Below are 26,979 nucleotides of genomic sequence, written 5' to 3'. Positions count from 1 at the left end.
AAAAATAATGCCATAAATAGTTTTAATTTATCAGTTAACATCATACAAAGTCCAGTAAACATAAAAAGTTAAATCAATATTTGGTGTGACCACCTTTGCCTTTAAAACAGCACCAATTTTCCTAGGTACACCTGGACACAGTTTTTCTTGGTTGCTGGCAGATAGGATGTACCAAGCTTCTTGGAGAATTCAACACAGTTCTTCTATCTGTTTAGGCTGTCTCAATTGCTTCTGTCTCTTCATGTAATCTCAGACTGACACGATGTTCAGTGGGGGGCTATGTGGGGGCCATGACATCTGTTGCAGGGCTCCCTGTTCTTCTATTGTAATCTTTTCTATTTGCAAAAGTAATGTTTGGGAGTCTAAAATGTATTTTTCCTATTGACACACTAAAGCTGAAGATATAAATAACCATCTTAAGACAAATGCTTTTGTGAAACATATTATGTGCCTAAGACTTTTGCACAGTACTGTATATATATATATATATATATATATATATATATATATATATATATATATATATATATGAGTCATTCTATGAAACGGGTGCCATTTGTGTCCGCAACATTTGATGAGATGCATTAGGCACAAAAAATGTCCCAAAGTGTGTTTCCAAAGCTTAAAGTTATTAATTCAAGTGTTCTTGTTAACATGATATATGATTAAAAAAAATACTATTCTTAAAGAGTAACATACTATTTTAAATCAATTTTCATTAGTACATAGCCAATTTCACATGTCCATGTTGACCAACATGACATTTGCATCTAAAATATCACCAAATAAGTTATATATTTTTTTCAAACATTTATTATTTTCAGGATTATATGTGTGTCCCTGTTTACATAAGATATATTTATTCAAAATAAACCTTATTTTTTTGTAAATATTTTATGATTTGTGTGCATCCCTCAGTTTGACTTACCACCCCGTCAAACTAACTTGTTTTATCTATAAATAATGTACTGTTGCTTTAAGTGACATCACAAAGCAGAAGTGACATCATTTAAGCCTTGTAGCCACCAAGAACAAAAGCAGGCAAGTACTGACATTCTTTTACATTGTTTATGTGTTGCTTTTTCATGTTAGGCAGGGTCCATCAAGCTCAAACCAACCACCCCGTCATGCAAAATAGAAATGGAAAACTGTTTTTTATTAAAAAAAATTTACATTATTAAAATGCAAAGAAAATTATATTTCAGATTGAATGCATTTAAGCTAGGTGAGGAACTTGACCACATGTGAGATCTGCAGCCATTTTGGCATGAAATTTACCACCCCGTCACATACCACCCCATCACATTTTATTGTGACGTGGTGGTAAAGGATGTGATGGGGTGGTTCTGCTTCCCATTTGAATGTGAGGATGTGTGAAATCAAGGATTCTAATATAGGCTAATCTATATATTTTCTGTTAACTTAACCCTGTTTGGTTCTCTCACTCACTCACTCACTCTCGGTGTTTAATGAAGAATGTTACATTTTATAACATTTGCAGATAGATCTGTTTCCATCATGGCTCCATTAAGCGCTGCTGAGAGACAACGGTGATGCCGTGCACGTCGGGATGCTGATCCTGAGAGTAGGCAAAAATATCTAGAGAGTGAGCGTCAGAGATGGAGACGGGATGTAGTGCAAGGAAAACAGAAGAAGATTAGTGATCTAAGTGAGCGAGGAAAGCGTCAGCTGCGTAAAAAGTGAAGGAAGCAGAACAAGAAGAGAAAAGAGAAAGCAGAGGCTAGGAAGCACAGACTGGACACCTTTCCTCTAAGTCCAGACCCTGTCCAACAGTCAAAGCAGCAGTTAGGATCTTCAAGGTCAGGGTAGTGCGCAGTTAGGATTATAAATAAATGGACAAATGTAGAGAATAAGAAGCAGGCCTATCATTGATGAGTAATTGTTTTTACATATGGTGTACATGACTTAAACCCCTAAGTTACCAGTAGATTTTTGTTTTGTTTCAGGCAACATAAAGAAGGAAAGTGAATTTCTAGGAAGAACAGGGATACACTACGCAAAGAAATTGAAAAACTAAAGAAATCGCTAGAGAAGGAAAGAAAACGCGCTGACAAATACAGAAAAAGATATAAGCGCTTAAATAAGAATGACTCTCCTCGTTCAAAAATAAATGAATTAACTAAGACAGGCAGAGTAAGCTCCAAAATCAGAAAAACACTACTCTATCATGAAGCCTTGATTGAAGACATAAAGAATAAGTACTGTAAAGCAAGAAAAGAAAAAGAAAAACAACTAATAGCAAAGGTAACAGCGGGGAGGATTGCAAAGAAGGAATTTAAATTCAAATAAGGATTTGCCGAAAATGCCCTCGGATTTTCAAAGAAGCATCGCAGTGTTCTGAGTGAAGACCTCTGTTCCACCAACAGAAATCCCACAAACAGGTTCATTGCTGCTTTCAAGTCCAAAATCAAAACCTTCTTCACCCGAGATGACAACAGTCGGATAACGACTGGACGAAAACAAACAATTACCAGAAACAAGGTGAAGAAGCAGAAAAGGTTTCTGGTTGACACAATGAAAAATTTTCACAAAATATTTCTCACTGAAAACACAAACAACATATCATACTCCCTTTTCTGTAAGCTTCACCCATTTTGGGTTGTACATCCCACTCCCTCTGAAAGGAATGCATATGTCTGTGCAAGATCCATGAAAATCTCAGATTTGTCACTGAGAAGCTACATAATTTGAGGCTCACAGATACTTCAGATCTCGAGAGTTTGACTAAAATGATAACCTGTGACACCTCTAGGAAAATGTGCATGTATGATGAGTGCGAGGAATGCAAAGACAAGACTGTTCGGCTCTCCAGATTTGATGGCTTAGCAAAGGTTGCATACACTCAATGGGCCACAGCAGAGAAAGCAAGGGAAGATGTGAGGGAGGGTCCTACCACTGTTAAGATCACAGTGAAGAAAACAATGGAGGACACACAAGACAATCTTGTGGAGTTATTCCACACTCTTCTTCATAAATTCAAAAGACACACATTCAACATAAATCAACAGTACTCCTACTGCAGAGAGTTGAAAAAGAACCTGTCAAAAATGGAGGCAGGGATCCACATTGACTTCTCTGAAAATTACACATGCAAATACAGCTCAGAGATTCAAGCTGTCCACTTTGGCTCCTCGCACCAACAAGCTACTCTGCACACTGGTGTTTTGTACATAGGTGGTGAAAAGAGCCCATCTGTTTTAGCACAGTGTCACCCTCCAAACACAAAAGCCCCCCAGCTATATGGGAACACATGAATCCGGTGCTGAATTATCTACAAGCCACATACCCACATGTATCTGTTCTACACTTTGAGTGATGGACCATGTACCTAATACAAACAGAAAGGGAATTTCTTCCTTTTCAGCACAGAGCTCACAAGACGAGGTCTGAAAGGTGGAACATAGAACTTTTTTGAGGCAAGCCATGGCAAGGGGGCCCCTGACAGTGTTGGGGGAACCTTGAAAAGAACAGCGGACAAGCTGGTGACCAACGACCATGACATACCCGATGCCCATGAGCTATATAAGGCCCTCACAGAAACATCTACAACTGTTAAGTTGTTTTATGTAGCATCTGAAGCAGTGGAGCAGACAATGGAAAAGATGCCAGGCCAGATTCCACCAGTGCCATTCACAATGAAAACCCACTAAGTGGTCACATTCACTCCAGGAGAAATCCTTTACAGGGAAGTTAGTTGCATGTGCTCCAAGCAAAAGCAGCTGAGATGTCAGTGCTTCACCACACAGCATTTAATTTTTAACAAGACAGCCCAAAAGGTGCCAACAGAAGCAATTGCTTGGGAAAGTGGAGATCTCATTGGGAAGTGGTGCGTGCTTAAATACGACAATGACCTTTATCCTGGGATCCAGATGAAACACATGCCCTTGTAAAATGTATGCACCGTGTTGGTGCCAACAGGTTCTTCTGGCCTCCAAGAGATGACTTCCTGTGGTATCTCTTTGATGATGTGCTCGAAATCATTCAAGCACCACAGCCTGTGACATCCCGCCACATGGAAATCCAGAGGGATGTGTGGATGCGACTCTCCCAGTCACTGTTATGATGCTCTTTTCAGTTTTTCAGACCATGACCAAAGTTTTCCATTACATCTCCAATTGTAATGTTTCCCCTCCCCCAGTTTTATAAAGTTTAAAACCAGCAGATCATATACAGAAACATTTTGTCCATACCACCCTGTCACAGTGAACCACCCCGCCACATCAGTTATCACCCCGTCACAGGGTCATTTTGTTAAAATTTTATGGAAATGAAACGTTACATAAATTAATGTTGAATAATGTTCTTGTTGTGTGGACTAATCAAATAAATGTAACTTTATTTTTTAAGTGAATTCGTTTTTTCAGTACAAACAATGAGGCCACTGAAATATCGAATTCATATTTCAAGAATAAAAATCTAAGAATAAAAAAAATTGATTAAATTACAGACTTTCTATTGATGGTTTCCAAAAAAGGGAAATTTTACTATTAGGAAAACATTAGATTTTAAAAATCTATTTTTTGTTTTACTACTCTAATTGCATACATATTGTCCGTAACGGGGTGGTACAAGAAAGGCTCCCTTGCCTGAATAAAAAGGATAATATTAATAAGGATTTTGTGCCTGAGGTGGGAAAATATGTTTTTTGGAGGATTAACATATCTTTCAAGTTGTGAGTTTAAAAAAAAAAAAAAAAAAAAAAAAAGTTTATTCTTAATGAAAATTTTGAAAACCTGTTTCGCAGAATGACTCATATATATATATATATATATATATATATCATAAAAATTAGAGTGCAGCCCTCGAGGGTACAGGGATCCAGCTTTGTGGTCCCCGACCTTTCCGAAGTTCAGTAGCCCTGCTCTAACCTGAAGTACAGCTTAGTTCACTCCCATGAGAACAGTGACAATCAATGACAGACAATAATCAGCACCTAAGAGAAAGTGAGCATGAGGTCTTAAAAGCTTGTTGACGCTCCTTAAGCAAACAATTTCACATTCTGAGATGGATTATAATCTTTCAGGAGGGGTATTATGATTGTCATTGAAACTTGATCCTCTCCCGTGTCTGTTAACACACATTAATGTTTAATGTTTTTAAGTGTCTCAAAACTAAGTGAACTGCTACTTATTTAGAAATAAAAATGCTGCCTAGGTAGGCACCTTACTTGGTTACAAGGACATATTTTTCGACAGAAACAAAAATTTCACTACAAACTTCTCCAATTTAGTATTAGCCACCAGAGACATAAAATTGCATTAGAATGACAGACATACCTTTGAAAAGCTTATTCTGAACACTTTTCAGGTGATATTAATTTATTACGGTTTTACATGAGTAAAATACAGATATCAACACAAGAATGCATTAATATCCTTTGTTGTTACAATAACGATTGTTTTTTTTTTTTTATTCAGTAGTTACCAAGGCAAATCTTTAAGAGCATTAAAGAGGTCCGTTTGAAAATGGAACTAAAGTGAACGTTTATAAATGAGATTATTTGATGTGTTGGTGGACAACTGCTATCAAGAGTTTGAACAGAAAACAGAAGGGAAAATACCATGACTTACCGTGAGAGCGTCTATAACTGCTATGCTGAAACTGGTGACCAAGGGAAATCTGTGACTAGAGATCGCTGTTCATCAGCCGTAGACGCGAGAACGCGCTTGGCGCACGTGCTGGTTATCGTGACCGCGCCTGGAGAGTCGAGTATACGATATTGTAAAACGGGTTCATTTACTTAAATAAATATCCTTATTAGACAAGCTGTCCATGCTCTTTAGTGTTGTTTTCTGTTTGTGTTTTGCCATTGTGAATGTTATTTATGCATCAAATACATTAATAAAACGATGTGTAGTCCATCTGGATGTTTTAATTGTTCATTTTAATTGTTTTTGTGTTTACTATTTTGATTGTTATTTATGTATAAAGTATATTTATAAAAGTATAATAATTATTATTATCAGCATTATTATTACTAGTACAAAATTATAATTCATGTAAACCAAAGAATGGTTTAGAATAAGTTTAGAATTTGTTCTCTGTTAATGATATAAGTGTGACGTAATTTGCGATGTAAATGTTGTTCATTTTAATAATACTTTAAAATATTATATTTATTGTAATAACAATAATATTGTATGCAGTATAGCTTGCTATTTTTTAATGTGCTGTCTTTTAATTTAGTTTGCTGAAAATCTGCTGGTATCTGAGGGCATTAACTTCCCATCTTCTATGGATGACCTGGAGAAATACAGAAAGGAGATTGCACTCACTTGAAGAGACAGGTTTTATTTTTTGGTTTCCTCTACAGATATTTACAAGTGTGTTTAATTCAAAACAGAGAAAGCAAATACATAAATAAGTGGAAAAGTCTTCTACCTTTGCACCCAAACTGCCCTATGGTTTTTGTTTTGCTATTTACTATTTATGACGAACAAGTACCAGTGTTTCACATTTGTTGGTGTGTTATATTAAACTTTACAGTTGCTGTAACTACTCAAATTTACATATGATGTTAAATATTTGCCTGGCATTGCCCATCTATGCATGTATTTCGTCTAGATGATCTGTCAGACCTGTGCCACTTCTGTGGCATACAAGATGGCACCAAGCTTCAAAAGAAGCCAACTAAGGGTACGTTTACACAACAACGATGTACTAAAAATGGAAAAGTTTTTCCTTTGCGTTTTTGAAAAGTTTTGCGTACAGACGACAACTTTGTCAAAATGATCCCCGTTCACAGGGATCCGCGAAAACTACTAAAAACGCTGTATTATGCATGCCAGGCCAGTAGTTGGCGATGTTACTTTGTAAAGAAACACTACGCACCTGCGCACATATGAATTCTCCACAGAGCGGTGAATACAAACAATGAAGATCTACACTTTGCCGGAGAAGCATCAATAAACTCAAAATCTTGAGCAGCACAAACACAGTCCTGTAGTCCGCCATTGTAGTTTTGAATGTCTCACGCATTGTTTTGAAGTACTCACGTGCATGCCTATAGACTGAACACGTAATACGCGTGCACATGACGTCATCATTTTCACAAATTTGTACTTTGAAACCTGTTTTCAAAAGTTTGCGTTTTCAGGCCCCAAAAAACTGTTGTCGTGTAAACGAACAGCCAAAACGCATAAAACATTTTTCGTTTTTAGTTGAAAATGTTGTCGTGTAAACGGCCCCTAAGACACGTCGTTCCACCATGTAAAAATGTACAGTAAAAATGTAAACAACTTTACAGAACAACCTGTAAATGTTATAGTTTAAAACTGTTGTAATTTACATGACCATGCTGGCAAAGTTACATTTACAGTAAAAAAAATAATAATAATAAAAAAAAATGTCATAAACTTGACATTAAACTTCTGAAACTGTAAAAATCTGCTTTTTACTTTATAAGGTATTGTTAATCCCCATAAAAATGACAGAAGAGCACATGATGACATGAAGTTCACCAATAGTGGCTCTTCAGGAGCAATGACCAATTAACAGGTAGAGGCAGTGCTCAGTGTCACTCTGTACAGCTTTGGGACTATCTGATCACTATCTGGTTCATCTTCTTCCAAACTACAGACAGAAACTAAAATCATCTAAGCCTGTAATAAGGACTGTAAAGGATGAACCAATGTAGCAGAGATGGAACTACAAGCCTGCTTTGACTGCACTGATTGGAGGCTGCAGCTACAGACCTGGACGAGCTCACAGATACTGTGACATCATATATCAGTTTCTGTGAGGATATGTGCATTCCTACTAGGACTTATTTAACGTTCAACAATGACAAACCATGCTTTACAGCAGAACTCAGGCAGCTTCGTCAGGCCAAAGAGGATGCTTACAGAGGTGGGGACAAAGTCTTGTACAATCAGGCCAGGAACACACTGAACAAGGAAATCAGAGTGGCTAAAAGAAGATACTCTGAGAAGCTGAAAAACAAGTTTTCAGCTAACAACCCTGCATCAGTGTGAAGTGGCATGAAACAACTTACAAATTACAGAACTCATGCCCCCAACCCCTGTGGTGGACCAACAACTGGCTGACAACCTGAATGTGTTCTACTGTAGATTTGAAAGCCCTAATCTCACACCCCACACCCATTCTGACCTTCACTTCACACAAACACCAACACCTCCTGCAACCCCCCTCCTCTCCCCTCCTGCTACTCAACCTGCACTTAAGATCTGTGAAGAAGAGGTGTGCCGTGGCTTCTGAAAACAAAAGACAAGGAAAGCAGCAGGGCCCAGATGGCATTTCACCCGTGTGTCTTAGATCCTGTGCTACCCAGCTGGCCCCCATTTTCACACTGATTTTCAATAGATCACTGGAACAGTGTGAAGTCCCATGCTGCTTCAAACGCTCAATCATCATTCCTGTCCCAAAGAAACCAAAAATCACAGTACTTAATGACTACAGACCTGTCACCCTGACGTCTGTGGTCACAAAATCATTTGAGAGACTGGTGTTGGCCACACCTGAAGGACATCACTGGACCCTTTCTAGATCCCCTTCAATTTGCTTATCGAGCAAACAAGTCTTTGGAGGATGCAGTCAACATGGGATTGCATCATATCCTGCAACATCTGGACAGACCGGGGACATATGCAAGGATCCTTTTTGTGGACTTCAGTTTGGCTTTCAGCACCATCATCCCAGCTATTTTCCAGACTAAACTACACCAGCTCTTTGTTCCCACATTTACCTTTTTGAACTCTTGCCTTCTGGTTGACGCTTCAGAGCTTTGAGCACCAGAACCATCAGGCATAGGAACAGTTTTTTCCCTCAGGCTATCCATCTCATGAACAGTTAAAACTGCCCAATTGAGCAATAATTATGTGCAATTCACAGTCTAGTCTTTTTATATTTATCCAACACATCCAAACTCTTCTGCCATTACACAATAAGACAATACATATATATATATATATATATATATATATATATATATATATATATATATTGTCTTATTGTGTATTCTATATATACTTTATTTTCTATTCAATTTTTATTTATTTTAATACAATTTTTTATTATTATCTCTTGTCTTGTTGCTGTATTGTATTGTTGTGCACTGGAAGCTTCTGTCACCAAGACAAATTCCTTGTATGTTTAAGCATACTTGGCAATAAAGCTGATTCTAGTGTCTTCTGAAGTGATATAATAGATGTGGGTGAGAAACACATCAATATTAAGTTCTCAATATTTTTACCATCATTCTCCACTTTCAGTCTTTTTTTGTTTTAAGCGAATCAAATTTTTCATGCATATCGCCACCTACTGGGCAGAAAGGAGAGTTTTTTTGTAAAAAAGTACTTAAATATATTACCTATTTCTCACCCACACCTATCATATTACTTTTGAAGACATGGATTAAACCACTGGAGTCATATGGATTACTTTTATGCTGCCTTTATGTGCTTATTGGAGATTCAAAGTTTTGGTCACCATTCACTTGTTGTATGTACCTACAGAGCTGAGATATTCTTCTAAAAATCTTCATTTGTGTTCTGCTGAAGAAAGAAAGTCATACACATCTGGTATGGCATAAGTGTGAGTAAATGATGAGAACTTTCATTTTTGGGTGAACTATCCTTTATCAACAAACGTCAAAATATTTCAAAGATCATGGAGCATATACTTTTAATAAGAAACTAACCACTCTAATAAGCCTAGAGTAGTTCAGAATTTAATTTCAAAGAGGACCATGCATTCATAGCAAGACATTAAATAATTAAATAATTAAGAAGGAATTAAAAGCATTTGATAACCCAATCATGAGAAATGTTCAAAGGTGAAGCATCATTTCAACAAGGTATGGACTGAATCATCCTTTTACTCAGTTTTTCTATCATTTCTATGATTATTTCAAAATAATGTAAAAAAAAACACAAAAAAACAACAAAAAAAAAAAGACATGAGAATTTCAAATATTTTCCCAAGGTTAGTCTATGCAGGAAACAGCAAGCAAAATATGCTAGGTAATATTTCTGATAAGAATACAAATATATGCCTTTACTAAAGAGCATGATAGAATAACAAAGGCTTTTTGTGCACAGCAATACAGGTGCTCTGTGTCAAGCAGAGCAAAAAAGGCACTGGCTTCTCTTCTGAAGCCTGGTGTGCACAGCACCCCATATTATTACTGGTTGCTGGTTTCAGTTCCCACCCAATGCTCCCTCAAATCCCATTTTCAACAACCAGCCTTTCTTCATTGAGTGTTCTTTGAGGTCTGGCAGTATAACCGTGTCCATGTCTGAGCAGCATGCAGTGTCATGTGTGTGTATGTGTGTGAGAGAGAGAGGGGTCTGAGAAGAAACACAGAATTTAAAGTGATAGTTCACCCAAAAATGAAAATGCTGTCATGATTAAATCACCCTTATTTAGTTCATTTTAATAGTGACCGAGGTTAAGACTCTCCCTAACAACTACTTTTGTGATCTGTGGATAAAAGAAACTTATGCGGTTGGAACTAAATGATTACAGAATTTTCATTTTTGGGTGAACTATCCCTTTAAGACAACGAGCTGGTGGTAAAATAGAGAGTACGATGGTGATAATTGACCATCATTCTGCAGTCACAGAGGGTCATAGTGTTTAAGGCATGAGGGAGAGTGAGCGTAATGGACAGGAGATGGGCCACAGGAAAGGAAGAAGGTATTAGCGAAGGTCACTTTCTTCATCTTGTATAGTTTTCTTGATACGCAGCAGCATGGTGGTGAGCCACTGATCCAGTCGAGAGATGGTGTCATATTCTTTCACCTGAAATACGAAGAGAGCGAGAGAGAGTGAAACTGATGTAGAAAGGGTGTGCTAAACACTCTCTTATAACTACAAAGCCTGTATTGTTCAGATAATCATTAATCTTTTTCTGGTTATAACCATACAAAGGGAAAATGCAGTAACTACACGTCGGGTCTCTTTTATTATGATCTGTCGTATAACAGACGGGTTCGGCTCCACTATGCTCAGATTCAGAGAAAATGGAGTGTGAAAAATGTGATAATCCACATTTGCCTGGACCATGAAAAAGCTTTGTAGTTGATGCTTTTTGCCTTTGAAGATTAGTATTGTTCATCTTGTTTCTATACAATACATGTTGCCATGCAAATGTTTACCATGACATCATATGGGACATTTAGTTAAGTTCAAAAGATCAGAAAAAAACAAAACAAAAGGTTGAAAAGAGTGGACATGATAAATAGTGGCTCTTACAGCGTCAGTGTATGTGTCCACATTCTGTTCTTCAAAGGCCTCTAAAAGTTTCTGATAAATGAAAGAATAGAAAATTAAGCACATAATTCATCCATGATCTTATGCAATGCTTCACCATTTGCTTCTGTTCCCCAACACAAGAGTCAAAAGCTTTACAAAGAAATGAAAAATTCACATACATAAAAAAAAAAAACAAAAAAAAAAAAAACAAGAGACATAAAAACAGGAACCTTTATACAATTATTTGTGCTCAGTATCATAAAGGTGTCATTAAGTTTTCAGCTGACTGCAAAGTTATTTTTGAGAGTAATTTGCCTTTTTTTTTTTTTTTTGGTTGCTGTGGCTTTATCAGAGGCGGTTCTAGGCTCAGTGGATATTTCGGGCTTAGCCCAGAACTCTGTGGATACATATTGGAATATAATACACTTTATAATAAAAGTTCATTTGTTACATCAGTAAGGAGTCATTTGAATAAAGAAAATCTTTAAATATTACTGGAACAAAATCTAAAAGGTCCTCCTAACTTAGATCTCAGCCTCAGATTGGCTCAAAGATAAGAAGTTGTGTGCTTTTAACACTATGTATTTTAAAACTTGATTTTTTTCTCCCCTAGAAAGCAGCTGCCAGTGGGTGTGTGGGTAACGAACTGATTCAAAATTTGGTATTACGGATACTGTATATAGACACACATATATAGTACTTAACATTACAATATATTTATATTTTATTATCTCAATAGCAATTTACTGGTACTTTTGACATTCCTGCAAAAAACATCCATGGCTATACTAAATTAATTTGGAGTTTAAGATCCGGTAGCCCACCCCTAGTGCCGCCCATGGGCTAAACTTAGGAAACATGAACTGAGAGCTAACCATACCTTCACTAATTTGCATTCACGTGAATCTGAAAAAGCTGGAAACATTTCCTCATACTTCTGGAGGGCAAGCTGCAGGGGGAGATTACAAGACAAGGATTATGAAAGGGAACTCCTAAAGACACAGCTGTTAGTTAGTTGGAAGGAAGGAATTGTGGGCAGGGTGTTCTATACCTTAGCATTAAGCATGTCCACACAGAAGTGGCATAGAGCTGCCTTAAAGAAATAGTCCTTTGCACTGTATTTCAGCAGATTGCTGTCCATTGCATGTGTTGCAACCTAAAAAAACATCACAAATATAGAGAATTGCTGAATAGTGTTTTGCGATTTTGTAATCTGCATTTTGCCATGAGCATAAGGAAACAAAGATATACAAATAAATAACATGCTACATTTTGCATCAGACTAAAGAGTTGAACAAATGATTAGTTTGTTTTTAAATCATGTATCCTTTAAACAGAGGTGGATAGAGTAGCCAAAACTGTACTCAAGTAAATGTACAATTACTTTAAAAAAATAAATAAATAATTACTCAAGTAGAAGTACTAACATAAATAATTACTTAACTGTAAGAAAGTATCCAATTAAAAGAGTACTCAAGTAGTGAGTAACTCGTTACTTTCACAAATGACATAATAGACGTTTACTCCCCTATATTCCATTACATAATACACACATGTATTACAGAATTATTATTTTTATTAATGGAAATTCTGTCATCATTCACCATCATGTTGTTACAAACCCGTATGACTTACTTTCTTCCATGCAACACAATAAGGAGATATTAGACAGAATGTTTGCCTGAGTCACTATTTACTTTCAGTGAATGTGTTTTTTTTTCTCCATATTTTGAAAGTGAACGGTGACTGAGATTGTCAGTCTCTAACATTCTGTCTAACATATTTTGTGTTCCACAGAACACAGAAGGCAACATGGGTTTGGAACAACATGAGGGTTGGGAAATGATGACGGAATATTAAATTATGGCTGAGCTATCACTTTAAAGGGATAGTTCACCCAAAAATGAAAATTCTCTTATCATTTACTCACCCTCATGCCAACCCAGATATGTATGACTTCCTTTCTTCTGCAGAACACAAATTATGATTTTTAGAAGAATATTTCACCTCTGTACAATGCAAGTGAATGGGTGCCAAAATGTTGATGCTCCAAAAAGCATATAAAGGAATCATAAATGTAATCTATAAGACTCCAGTAGTTAAATCCATATCTTCAGAAGTGATACTATGATAGGTGTGGGTGAGAAACAGATCAATATTAAAGTCATTTTTTGCTAGAAATTCTTCTCCCTGCCCAGCAGGGGGCGATATGCAGAGAAGAATGTGAATCACCAAAAACACAAGAAGAAGAATGTGAAAGTGATGAAGATATTGATTTAACCACTGGAGTCTTATGAATTACTTTTATGCTTTTATTATTTATTTTTTTAGCTTTAAAATGTTGGCACCCATTCACTTGCATTGTATGGACCAAAAGAGAGAAATTATTCTAAAAATCTTCATTTGAGATCAGCAGATGAAAGAAAGTCATATAAATCTGGGGTGGCATGAGGGTGAGTAAATAATCAGAATTTAAATTTTTTGGTAAACTATCCCTTTAAGGGTTCTTGTCAGATCTGGATGAATTTGTCAATAAGAGAGGTTTGGAAACATTTCTAGTAATTATTACAGTGAAAATGTGAGCGCGATCGGGCAAGAGAGAGACGCCAGTTTACTACTTCATTCACTCCTGCAATAAATTAATTTTTGACAAATCATTACTTGATTAAATTAACAATAACATATAGAGAGGCAAAACATACAGATATATTTTAAAATGTACTCTTTATTTATATTTAAATAAAATTACTGAGGTGATGTTACTTTAACTCAGGAGACTGCACACAGTGGAAATGATAATTCTGTGGATGATTTAAATATTTGGTTATAACATGTACTGTAGGTTATGATAATTTGGTCGGATGATGGTGCTATGTGCCGAGAATTGGAGTTTAAAGATACTAAAGTATAACAAATAAATACAATAATGTACATTTGATAAAATGTGTTTACTCTTTATATTAACATATATATTAAAAATAACAAACAGAATGAAGATTTATTGTATTAATATATTTAATAAAAATAACAAGTAAGGCCCAAGTATTTTAAAAGTTTATACATGACGTTGTTTCTGCAACAACCCCAGAGATCCGACACTCGATGTATATGTCAGCGTCTGAATTCACTCACTCATTTCGTTCACTCACTGCTGAGATATAGTGCACTAACTACCATTCACTATATAGGAAATAGTGAATGAGTGAATGTTTTCGGACACAGCACTCTCTTTATCATACGATCGTCTCGCACCTGCACATCTCGCTGTGCATGTGCAGAAATGCTGTCTGTTCGTGCTCCAGTTGTCAATCACATGAACGGCAGAGCAAAAGGCATTTACACTTAACTTGGATGTTTACATGGATTTATTCAGTTAATCAGCCCTAAGTAGCTGCGATAATTGCCAGTACACCCGAGAGGGTGCGTGGTAAATGCGTGAATACTGCTCATGACATGCGGGACAAAGCGCACTGATATATTATTGCTGCATTGATTTAAAAATGTACACAAAAACTGATGTCTCAAGAGCCCATATTTAGAGAATCACCCTGAAAATGACCATCATCATGTCACAGAAAAGCCTGCATTATCATTAGAGCCAGAACTTACCGTGCTGCCATAAGTTGGAGCTTCAATTTAATCTTGAAATATCCACTTGTCTTGGTGTTAAATGAAGGCACTGCATGACGAAACTTATTTTCTCATTAAGTGGAGCAAACAAAGTGTATAACTTTGAAAAGCTTGATGCTGCAGCAGTGATGGACTCATTTGAGTGACAGTCTGTGACAGCACGCACAGCTGTGAGAACATCCGTTGTTGTAAAAGTCCCATTCAGTAATCTCTCAATAAATTACGCATTAATTAAAATTAAACCCTGTAATGTAATGTCAGGATCGCCGCCCATTGTAACGAAGTAAATGTACATTTTTTTCATTAGAAATTTACTTGAGTGAGAGTAAAAAGTACCCACTTTTAAACCTACTCTAAAAGTAATTGTTTTCCTCAAAAAGTTACTCAAGTAAATGTAACGGAGTAAATGAAGTGCGTTACTACCCACCTTTGCCTCTAAATCGTTTTTGTTTTAGATCAGGGGTTTTCACATTTTAAATAATTATATTCTCATTGTTCTAAAGCCAAAAGAAATTATAAAAATCTCAAATATTATCTCCAAAAATATTCATTTTGTATTAAGTTTACAGTGTATCTCTTTTCTTATCTTACTTTCACAATTAATCTTTGTACTGTAAATAAACCAGAAGAGAAACAGTTAAATTCAAATACACTACCGGTCAAAAGTTTAGGGTCACTTACTTATTCTTTATTATTATTATTTCACATTTTAGAATAATAGTGAAGTCATCAAAACTATGGAATAACAGAAATGGAACTATGGGAATTATGTTTTAATTAATAAAGAACAAAACGTCTTTGAGGAAAATGCATGAGTAATAACTTGTTTTGTTAAATGTATTGCACCTCTTAAAGGTGAAAGATCCGATAAAATGTATGTGGTTTGTCAAAGTTGTTACTTTAAAGAAATATTCCGGATTCAATACAAGTTAAGCTCAATCGACAGCATTCGTGGCATAATGTGGATTACCACAAAAATAATTTACATTTGTCCTGAAATGCAGTTTCAGTGAGGTACTTAAAACTGGAAGTGAATGGGGCTTGTCCATAAATATTAAAATACACACTGTTTTAAAAGTATAGCCTCCCGCTGGCGGGTCCACAGGGGGGCGCTATATCGCGAAAAAATTTTTACTTTAATGTATAGGTCATATGAGGCATCGTTTGAAAGCTTAGAATCTGAACTTTTCAGAGAATTTGCATGTTACACAAAATAACAAAATAAGGCCTGAAATAATTTGCGTCAGAAATTAGCGCCCCTTAGAGGTAATGGTAGAAATATTAATTTGAATATAAAAGTCTATAACATGGCACTTAAATGGACAAGTCATATAATTTGAAAGCTCTCATTCTTAGGAATGTGATTGCATAGTTTATATTGTTGCCCTAATACCACAGTTCAAAAGATTTTCATAAGAATTACAAACTGAAATATGATTTCTGTAAGTCATCAAATATATACATCAAATACATTTATGCACCAATTATTGAAGCTGTAAGCCCCAAATAGCTAAAACTTTATATCTGCTTTTACCTTAGGCAGTTGTCCAAAACAATTAGCCATTTTTTACTTGTCAGTGAGCTTAATGTTAAATCTTAGATGTCCAGAACAAAATATGCCATCCAGCAGGAAAAGCATGCTAAACAAATCGTAAAAATATGTTTTCGACTACTGATGATCAAATGTTATATATCATTGCAAAGATGAGTTTCTCAGCTTTCTGACACCTAGATTGAGCTTCTAGTTCTCTCAGAAGCCGAGATGTTCAATGAAACAATGAGGGTGATGCATAAACTGAAAATCAGACTGAATGTCTATAGATACAGTTGGCAACGCGTCATACGAGTGGGTGTGGTTTAGCGTGGGGGAAAGCAAAGCCTTGTTTCCATAATTACTCATACATTCCTATGAGGAAAAAGGGGAGAAATATCCAACAAATTTGGCTATTTTAACAATTGTTGTGCTGTTGTGTAGTTTTGTGCGCTTCAAACAATGCCAAAAACCCCAAAACTGATTTTTATTTCCCGCCAACTGACAGAAATAGAAGCCCAAACAAGAGCACTGTGGTCAACCATATGCTGGATACGTGCTTTAATGTATGTGGGAAACATCAGAACGGATTCAAGACTAAATCGATTATCATATCATCACAACAGCGGTTCCAACAGAGACATAATGATGAGTTAACACCACAAAACAAGACAAGATACATGAGAAAACTTGACATGATTGGAGATGGAGCGCTGCTTATTGTTTTTCATGCTTTAATCAATTAAACATTTCTAAGGAGATGTATTTCTTGGTAAGTTCGGTTTGGCGAAGTATTTAGTAAATGGAGTTTCTGGTAAAGTTGCTGTTAAATATGAAATTTGAGCTATTGTATGTGTACAGTTATTTCATTAACCATTAAACATATTAATAAGGTATAAATAAAAATGTTTTAAGATAACAATCAAATGACTAAATATTAAAGTGACAGTCATAACATGTAAACTTTTTTTTCTTGGGGTGGCCTGGCACTGATAAGAAACTACTTTATGGCTGAACAGCAGCCACAGTGCTCTTCTTTAGGCTTATATTTCTGTCAGTTGATGGGTAATAAAAAAATCAGTTTATGGATTTTTGGCATTGTTAGAAGAGCAAAAAACTACACAACAGCTTTTCATCATGTTTTTCATTGTTAAAAATGCCAAACCTATTGGATATGTCTCCCCTTTTTCCTCATTTGAATGTATGAGTAACTATGGTAACAATTTGCTTTCCCCCATGAGTGGTCGGGGTCTCCTTGCCGACTGTATCCATGGACGAGCACATCTGTGAGGGCTAAAATACGTTAGAGCGCCACCTACATTTCAGATCTGTATATTGTGATGAATGTGATTGATAGAGAGAAAAAAAAAAATTCTAGTACTTGCTGCCATCTAGTGGAACAAAATAAGACTTTTCAAAGTGAGAGAGTGTGAAGAAGCAGAATTACATGCTTACAAAGTTTTGAGGGAAATAAAAAAATAAAATAAAAAATAATTAAATCTGTTTTATTTGTGGGGTTTTCTGAAAAAAATTAGACCAAATTTTTTGCATTTAGTCAGTGTGTGTGAATGGTGAGCTTTTACATTTGAGTGCAAAAAATTGCAGGCGGCAGCGCAAACATGCATCAGAGTTTAACGAGTTAAGTGTGATAAAATCACTTACTAATCAGAATCAGAATGAGCTTTATTGCCAAGTATGCTTACACATACAAGGAATTTGTCTTGGTGACAGAAGCTTCCAGTGCACAAACAATACAACAAGACGACGAGATAATAATAGAAAATTATTAAAAATAAAAACGTAATTGAAAATAAAGTATATATAGAATACACAATAAGACAAAAAAAAAAAAAAAAAAAATATATATATATATACACACACCAACCTTTTCTGTGTAAAGTTATAGCCATTGTAACATAATGCCGGTAAACCCTGTAATCTGGTAGATGGCATAATGCTGGTAAATCCCTGATTTTATCACACTAGAATCATATTAACAAATATAATTTTTACTTATGTGGCTATATTTTTAAAACAGTGTACATTTAAATGTTTATGGCCTGGCCCCATTCACTTCCATTGTAAGTGCCTTGATTTATTGATTTATTTATTTATTTTTTAATTAAAAAAAAGACGAAAAAGAGGGAGACTAAATACATTTTGTGGTAATCAACATTATGCCACAAATGCTGCTGACTGAGCTTAACTTGTATTGAACCCAGAATATTCCTTTAATTTACATATCTGAAACCTACAAATGTTAACTATATATTTGTAAATAGAGGCTAAATATGAATGACCATTGAATGAACATTTCTGGTTAAACATTTCTGCAGCCCTTTTGCAGACAACTCCTATAGTTAAGAAAACCCTTAGTGACAGCCTAACAATTATAAATATTTTTTTTTTTTTTACCTGTTCATAGATCTCAATTGCTTTGGGGTACTGCTCCAGCTGAGCTGCATATGTGGCAACTTTGAGAAGACACTTGTTGGCCGAACTATGGCACAAGACAGAAGAAATGGATTATCAACCCTTTCACAAAGAGAGAGTATGACTGATACAATTACAGTCTTGAGAAAGTCAATCACAGGAGTCATGTGTCAAAAACCGCCTACAGGTCCCTTCACCCTAATACACGTATTGGAAATATGAGATGGTGGGCAAAGGTTTGCCTTCAACAAACATGCTTTCTATGCATCATATCCTGATATGAATTGTAATCTATACCAATACACTGGAGTAAATGATAATTTATAAGTTACCCATTTTAAACTATCCTATTTAGCATCATTTATAAAAGATTTACATTGAGCAATAGGAGTGAAACTAACTATACCAATTCCCTTACCTGGTGGACTCCTCGCCTTTATAATAGTCTGCTGCCTGTTCATAGTGAGCAATGGCCTACAAAAAAAAAATTTAAAAGTACAATAATTACATCCCCTCAACATATAAGGTGATTAAATATTAAACTTTCAGCATTCAGATACGTTTTAAGAATGACAGATCCTGGTTTTAAGTAAAAAAATGTACAATGTGACAAAACAGATGTCTGGACCTTGTCAATGTCAACAAGTTCGCTCTCGTATATCTCGGCAATGGTGACGTGGTGTTTTGCTGCGATTGTAAATCGACCCTACAACACAAGACAAACACATGAACAAAAGTGTCATTTTTGCTGAATAATCCTCTGTTCATTCTAGACCAGAACAATTATCAGGGTTAATATAAAAAGTTTTACAAACCAGGGATAGTTCATATAAATTGCAAACAACTTATCTTTAAAAAATGACTTGAATCTCGGTTTGTTCCTTATAAAAGGCTACTGTATAGCTTTAGAGGACTTTTAACTTTTACATTATTACTTAATGTTCTTAATGAGACTTGACAGCCCTAGTCACTACTCACTTTTGTTCAATGACAGGAAAAAAACTGCCAGGACATTCTGCTAGCTAGATGATGACAGAATTGCATTTTTAGGTTTTGAAAACTGAAAACTCTGTCATCATTTACTCACCCTCATGTCAATCCAAACCTGTACAACTTCCTTATTTTCCGTAAAACACAAAAGATGTCAGACAAAATGTCAGGGACTCACAGCCTCAGTCGCCAATCACTTTCATTGTGTTGAATTTTTTCAAAATTTCTCCTTGTGTTCCGTGGAAAGAAAGGATGTCATATGGGTTTTGAAATAACATGAGGGTGAGTAAATGACTATAATTGTCATGTTTGGCTGCACAAACCATTTTATGGTGTTTGCACACTGACTCAAAGTGTGCAGTAAAAACATATGCGTTGTGTTACAGTGCCCTCTGGAGGTGCCTTGAGAAACTTGCAATCTGTCTTATTAATGATTGGATGTTAAAGGGATAGTTCACCCAAAAATGTAAATTCTCTCATCATTTAGTCACCCTCATGCCATCATAGACGTGTATGACTTTCTTCTGCTGAACACAAATTAAGATTTTTAGAAGAATATTTCAGCTCTGTAGGTCCATACAATGCAAGTGAATGGGTGGCAAAATTTGAAGCTACAAAATCCACACAAGGGCAATATAAAAGTACTCCAGACAACTCTGGTGGTTAAATCCATATATTCCTAAGCGATCTGATAGGTGTAGGTTGGAAACAGATAAATATTTAAGTCCTTTTTTTCTCTCCAATAAATTCTCGTCCTTTATGATTAAAAAGTTATTAAATATTGATCTGTTTCTCACCCACACCTATCATGTCATGTCTGAAAATATGGATTTAACCACTGGAGTCTTATGGAGTACTTTTATGTTGCCTTTATGTTGATTTTGGAGTTTCAAAGTTTTGGCACCCATTCACTTGCATTGTATGGACCTACAGAGCTGAAATATTCTTCTAAAAATCTAAATTTGTGTTCTGCTGAAGAAAGAAAGTCATACACATCCGGGATGGCATGGGGGTGACTAAATGATGAGAGAATTTTCATTTTGGGGTGAATTATCCCTTTAACCATGAATTACCCAATTCCCATTTTTCTTTATTTTCACAACATAACTTGCTAAAAGGATGGAGCACACTTATTTTACACCAAAAAAAAAAAACAAAAAAAAAAAACTATTTAAAACATCAGTCCCTGTAAACACTCCCTGTTCTTCACAGCTCTCTGAAAGACTCTCACCATGTCTGTATAGATCTCAATGGCCCGGTTCAGGCAGTTTATGGCCTCTGCGGAGAGAATGAAAGTCAACTGACTTAAAGGTGAATGACCCTTGACAGTTTTCTACTGAATTCTTTGAGAATACATAGACAGCAAGATAATCATTCACTCCAATTAAAAGAGGGCTTTTCTGGCACACAAAAACTTTTTAACAGCAGATGGATGATGATGAGCGAGATGAAGTGTTTTACATATAAATACCCTGGGGATCTGATTTTCTAAAGGCATTGCCGGCATCAATGAAGTTTGTGGCTGCATCATGTTTACTCTGCATCTGCAGGTGTAGAAGAGCTGCCTGGGAGAAGGCATTACCTGCAGCTAACATATACATGCAAAAAAATCCAAATATTAAACAGACACATCCTTCATGTAAGCTGTAACAGGAATCCTCTCTCTCCTTTAGAATTCAAGGCATTTTAAAGAAAGAGGACAGATTCACAGAAGTAACATGGAGATTTGTTAATATGCTGTTTATACTGAATGTATGATGATTTTTTGTCTTTACCGCTCCAGTTTTTGGCCATCTTGAACATGTTTGCTGCTCTTCCATACATGTCACAGGCATCCTCCATCTTTGAAGAGCCCCTGGTAAAATATCAAAATGCTGATCTCATTCTATAACACTTTGGAGCTCAACCACTATATATACTATAACAATATAAGAAACATTACATGGATGACTAGTCAAACATCAAAAAGTGAACTAATATTAAAAGGCAAGTCGTTTTTTCCATCTTTCAATCCTCATTTTCTACTAAAATTAGGCAAACTTTTTATGTCTCTTTTTCTGAGGTCATAGGGAATCAAATGCTGTATGTATAAACAATAATAGTAATTTGGAAATTAAACTATACATTTCCTTTCAAATTCTTTATATATGTTTTCTGAGCCAGGGTCAGAAATTAAGACAAAAATGCACCCGAAATTAAAAATGTGGGGGCAGAGGGCCTTGGAAGCTCAGCGAGTATTGACGCTGACTACCACCCCTGGAGTCATGAGTTCGAATCCAGGGCGTGCTGAGTGACTCCAGCCAGGTCTCCTAAGCAACCAAACTGGCCCGGTTGCTAGGGTGGGTAGAATCACATGGGGTAACCTCCTCGTGGTCGCTGTAATGTGGTTCTCGCTCTTGGTGGGGCGCGTGGTGAGTTGTGCGTGGATGCCGCGGAGAATAGTGTGAAGCCTCCACACGCGCTAAGTCTCTGCGGTAACGCGCTCAACAAGCCACGTGATAAGATGCAAAGATTGATGGTCTCAGACACGGAGGCAACTGAGATTCGTCCTCCGCCACACGGATTGAGGCGAGTTACTATGCCACCATGAGGACTTAGAGCACATTGGGAATTGGGCATTCCAGATTGGGGAGAAAAAGGGGGCAAAAAATGCCCTCATTATTAATTTTATTTTTTTATCTGTAACATTTCATATAGATCTTAATATTTTATTATGACCCCGAGTTATAAATATTATGGCATAAATATTAGTTATTGATTCTAATTCTTGGGGTAAGAGGTAATATATTCTCAATCTTTAGAATTTTTATTATTGAATTAGTTTAACGTATTTGGCATAAAAGGATGACTTTTTTTAAATAGTTAGAAAACATTTTTTGCCCTCATTAAGGTAAAAAAATGCCCCTGAAAATCAAATCCACAGGACAAATTTTGCCCCTTAATGTTGACCAAATCAAAACTCAGCATACAGATATTATTAAAGATTTAATTCTAGGGTTTAACACAAAGTACTGAAACAAATTTGGTCAATTTGACCCCAATAAGAACACAGTGTAGAAATATACAGTAAAATACAGCTAATTAAAATACTACTGCTACAGTGTGTGCACCAATGAGAGAATCATGTGACAATTCATTGTGTTTATTCAGGGTTTTTACCTGCGGTGAAACAAGTTGTTGAGTTGAAATTGGGTTAAAAATCAGATCTCATACTGTAAAAGCACGATGTACGAATCTGACACTTCAAATGTTATGTTTCTTGAGTTATTAAAAGGGGCCTGTGGCCTCAAACACGCTTGATATCGCTTATGACTCAAGTGGATGTCAGCTGACTACAGTCAAAGCCTTCTGTTATTACACGGTCTTCTTATACTATATTTCATTAAAGCATTACGCTAACAAGACTCGATATCGAACTGTTAAAACGGTAAGATTTATCCTGACACATCTTTTGAAGTAAAATGTATAATACAATTAGCCAAAACTCGAACTGGCACCTAAAAACGTTAAGACGTTTTCAGTGTCTTCATACTTCACATCCTATCAATATCATGTGACAGAAAACAAGTGTTTTATAACTGTTTTCGCTCTGATTGTCACTTATATAAACGGCTAACTGTGTATTTATCCCGGTTGAAAATAGACGTAAAACTTACCCAAACAGAGAGCCAAAGAACGACTGCGAGGATTTCACTTTCTTCTCGGCCTCTGCCATGAGAGCCATAGCCTCTTTTTCTTTACTGGAGTTATCCATGAAGTTTGTTTACAGTTCAACTGCAGCAGCAGACTCTGGAATCCAGCCACATCAACACAACTCGACGGAAACTCTCAACGAGGCCGCTTGCGGTTCCATTTCAAAATAAAAGTCTTTAGGCTTATTCAAGGGCTTATTGCAGACTAAACAAATAAATATAAAACTTTATTCTTTAAAGTTAATAAACAATCATGTATAGCCATATTATTATTATTATTATTATTATTAGCAGTAGTAGTAGTAGTACCAGTAGTAGCCGTTGTAGAAGTTGTACACTGCAAAAAAATATAATAATAATAATAATAATAATAATAATTAAAAATTAAAAATTAAAATATTAAACAAAATAATAAATAAAATTAATTAGCATTCTTCTCATGTTTTCCAGTAAAAAATAGCTAAACATTCTTAAAACAAGATACGTTTACTTTGACAAGCAAAATGGCATAAGATATTTTGTCTTGTTGTCAGAGAAATCGGACAAAATTTAGTAAACTTTATACTTAAAACAAAAAAGAAAGAAAAATCTGCCAATGGGGCAAGAAAAATAACTTGTAAAATAAATGTTTGTTTTTCATACCCCATTGGCAAATAGTTTTTTTTTAAGCATACACCTCACTAAATGTAGATCTCTCTGAAAACAAAGCAAAATATCTTATGCCATTTTGCTTGTCAAGTAAATTAAGAAATTAATTAAAAAAAATTATTAAGAAAATTATTATTATTATTATTTGCAGTGTAGTATTAGTAGTAGTAGTAGAGTGATTTTAACGAAGTCTGTCAAGAAAACGTCCTAGTCATATACAAAATAAATAAATAAATAAAATAAAAAATGACACCATTTAGCATTCTAAAGAGTTTTTGCATTGTGACATTATTTTCAGGACACTTAAGCATATTTTACCCGCCAATTCTCACATTTTTCATTACAGTAATGTGGTAACTTTTACTAGTTCCTTTGTTTTTAGTTCATTACCATAACTTAGTATCTTTTTTAAAGTAAACAAGATGTTTTTATTTTATTTGATTAAAATCAGAGAAAATGAAAGGTAACACATGGGAGTACTACTACTATAATGTACCTTATACAATTGAAATATATATATTTTTTATTTATTCATTTATTTTATTTTTATTTTTTTGGTAATGCGATAATGACAATATCATAATTCCAATCTTTTTTCACGTTAAAGTGTTACAGCAATAAGAATCATAAACAATGGGAATAGTGAAAGTTAAACATAAAAGATGTATTGCCGTAATGAGAATTTGTGGGTTAAATTTGCTTAAGTCTTATTCTTTTTGCAAAACACAATAAATTAATATCTTATTTGTTTCTCTTGATTTTGAAGTTAAATACGACCAGGACATTTTGTGAGAAAAAGTGGTGAGGGATAAAACACTTGTGGTAAAAGGCCACCAGGGGGTTATAATTATACCATGCAAATAATTTTGGGACAGTAACATGTTTAAAAAAATAAATAAATAAATAAAAAAGATTCTTTCAAATTAAAATGAAGCTTATTCAAAATAGCAACTTGTGCATATTGTCTTGTTCATTTCAGTCACATTTGGCATTTCATCACATCTCAAGTATTCTACAAACAAATTAATCTCTATTGTGATTGAATCAGTCAATGTGAGCCCACTTTGAACAATTTTCATAACAAATGTATTCACCCCACTTAAGAAAAATAATGTGTTTTATGGGGCTTTAGCTCCTGCAACAGGCATGCTTTTTACCCCAAATACTATCCTTTCACTTATTGCACAGTTATTGAACAATTCTTTATATAATCACCTTGAACAAAACAAGTATTTTGTCTTAAAATAAATATGATAATTTCAGGGATTTTCATTAAAGATAGATAAATTTGCAACATTGTAAAATGATTAAATATTAGATCAAAGTACCTCAAACTCAAACTTTAGACATTACACTCAATGATATCAGAAGTATTTTGCAGTGTATAGTGTAAAGCTTTGTTATTTACACACTTGTAGAACTGATGAAAAAATATCGGACAACAGACCCACAATGACCACATTTACATGCATTTAAGAAAACAGTTTATTCCAGGGTTTTAGCAGAAAGCGGCGTTTTGAAACGTTATGTAAACGGTAACACTGATTTCCTAATGCTGTTTAAGGGATTATGAGAAAGCGGTTTAACACACCTAGGTTTCTCGGAGAACACGGCTTTATACCGATTTAATGTGCTCATGTAAACACATAAGCGGTGTTCGGTTCTGATGGGTGTTTGAAGAGTGCGCATGTGGAACAGACTGGATAACTAACATCATAGGATGGAGCCCAACAACATGTCAACACAGCAGAAATAATCAGAGTTCCAACTGTTTTCAAGGCACAATTTTCCAGGATATTTTATGTGCCTAACAAGTTTAATATTTAAGCAAAAATTAAAATCGTGCCTTGTGCTGGAGTTGAAAAATTGTTTCTCAACTCCAGATAAGTAGTTTGCTCCATGGCCAAGTGTGATTATACACTGATCAGCCACAACATTAAAACCACCTGACTAATATTGTGTAGGTGGAGTGGTGGTGGCGTAGTGGGCTAAAGCACATAACTGATAATCAGAAGGTTGCTGGTTCAATCCCCACAGTCACCACCATTGTGTCCTTGAGCAAGGCACTTAACTCCAGGTTGCTCTGGGGGGATTGTCCCTGTAATAAGTGCACTGTAAGTCGCTTTGGATAAAAGTGTCTGCCAAATGCATAAATGTAAGTGTAGGTCCCCCTCATGCCACCAAAACAGCACCAACCCGCATCTCATAATAGCATTATGAGATTATATTCTTCTCAGCACAATTGTACAGAGCAGTTATCTGAGTTACTGTAGACTTTGTCAGTTTGAACCATTCTGGCCATTCTTTGTTGACCACTCTCATCAACAAGGTGTTTCCATCCACAGAACTGCCGCTCACCACTTTTTTGATTTTGGCACCATTCTGAGTAAATTCTAGAGACTGTTGTGTGTGAAAATCCAAGGAGATCAGCAGATATAGAAATACTCAAACCAGCCCATTTGGCACCAACAATCATGCCACGGTCCAAATCACAGAGATCACATTTTTTCCCCATTCTGATGGTTGATGTGAACATTAACTAAAGCTCCTGACCCATATCTGCATGATTTTATACACTGCTGCCAAACAATTGGCTGATTAGATAATCCAATGGATGATTGTTGGTGCAGATGGGCTGGTTTGAGCATTTCTGTAACTGTCAACAGTCTCTAGAGTTTACTCCAAATGGTGCCAAAAACAAAAAAACATCAAATGAGCAGCAGTTCTGTGGAGGGAAATGCCTTGTTGATGAGAGAGGTCAACAGAGAATGTTCAGACTGGTTCGAACTGACAAAGTCTACGGTAACTCAGATAACCGCT

At 35.6% G+C, this 26,979-nt stretch overlaps 2 protein-coding genes across 5 annotated transcripts in view; both read right to left on the bottom strand.

Annotated features, from left to right (window-relative positions):
- The window catches only part of LOC127416961 (N-acetyllactosaminide beta-1,3-N-acetylglucosaminyltransferase 2-like), a 36,399-nt gene extending 30,686 nt beyond the window's left edge, over positions 1-5,713 (bottom strand). For 3 of the 4 annotated variants that reach the window (XR_007893210.1, XR_007893211.1, XM_051656610.1), the window contains exon 1: positions 5,592-5,713. The gene's annotated coding sequence lies outside the window, so the exon portion shown is untranslated. The remainder of the gene's footprint in view (positions 1-5,591) is intronic. The other variant, XM_051656612.1, reaches the window with a different exon arrangement.
- A 3,933-nt stretch (positions 5,714-9,646) lies between these two features.
- Positions 9,647-23,657, bottom strand: napab (N-ethylmaleimide-sensitive factor attachment protein, alpha b). Its single transcript, XM_051656621.1, has 11 exons — positions 23,476-23,657; positions 21,595-21,674; positions 21,291-21,407; positions 21,051-21,097; positions 19,458-19,535; positions 19,248-19,303; positions 18,812-18,896; positions 12,287-12,391; positions 12,116-12,184; positions 11,236-11,286; positions 9,647-10,782 (listed from the first exon to the last, which is right to left on the bottom strand). Exons 1-11 carry the CDS (start codon positions 23,571-23,573, stop codon positions 10,681-10,683), a joined length of 888 nt encoding a protein of 295 aa, XP_051512581.1. The 5' UTR covers positions 23,574-23,657; the 3' UTR covers positions 9,647-10,680.
- Between the last annotated feature and the right edge of the window lie 3,322 nt (positions 23,658-26,979).

Source organism: Myxocyprinus asiaticus, chromosome 26 (assembly GCF_019703515.2).
Source record: "Myxocyprinus asiaticus isolate MX2 ecotype Aquarium Trade chromosome 26, UBuf_Myxa_2, whole genome shotgun sequence".
NCBI classification, from domain to species: Eukaryota; Metazoa; Chordata; class Actinopteri; order Cypriniformes; family Catostomidae; genus Myxocyprinus; species Myxocyprinus asiaticus.
Note: the sequence above shows the minus strand (reverse complement) of the source record. Positions and strands in the feature narration are given on the sequence as shown.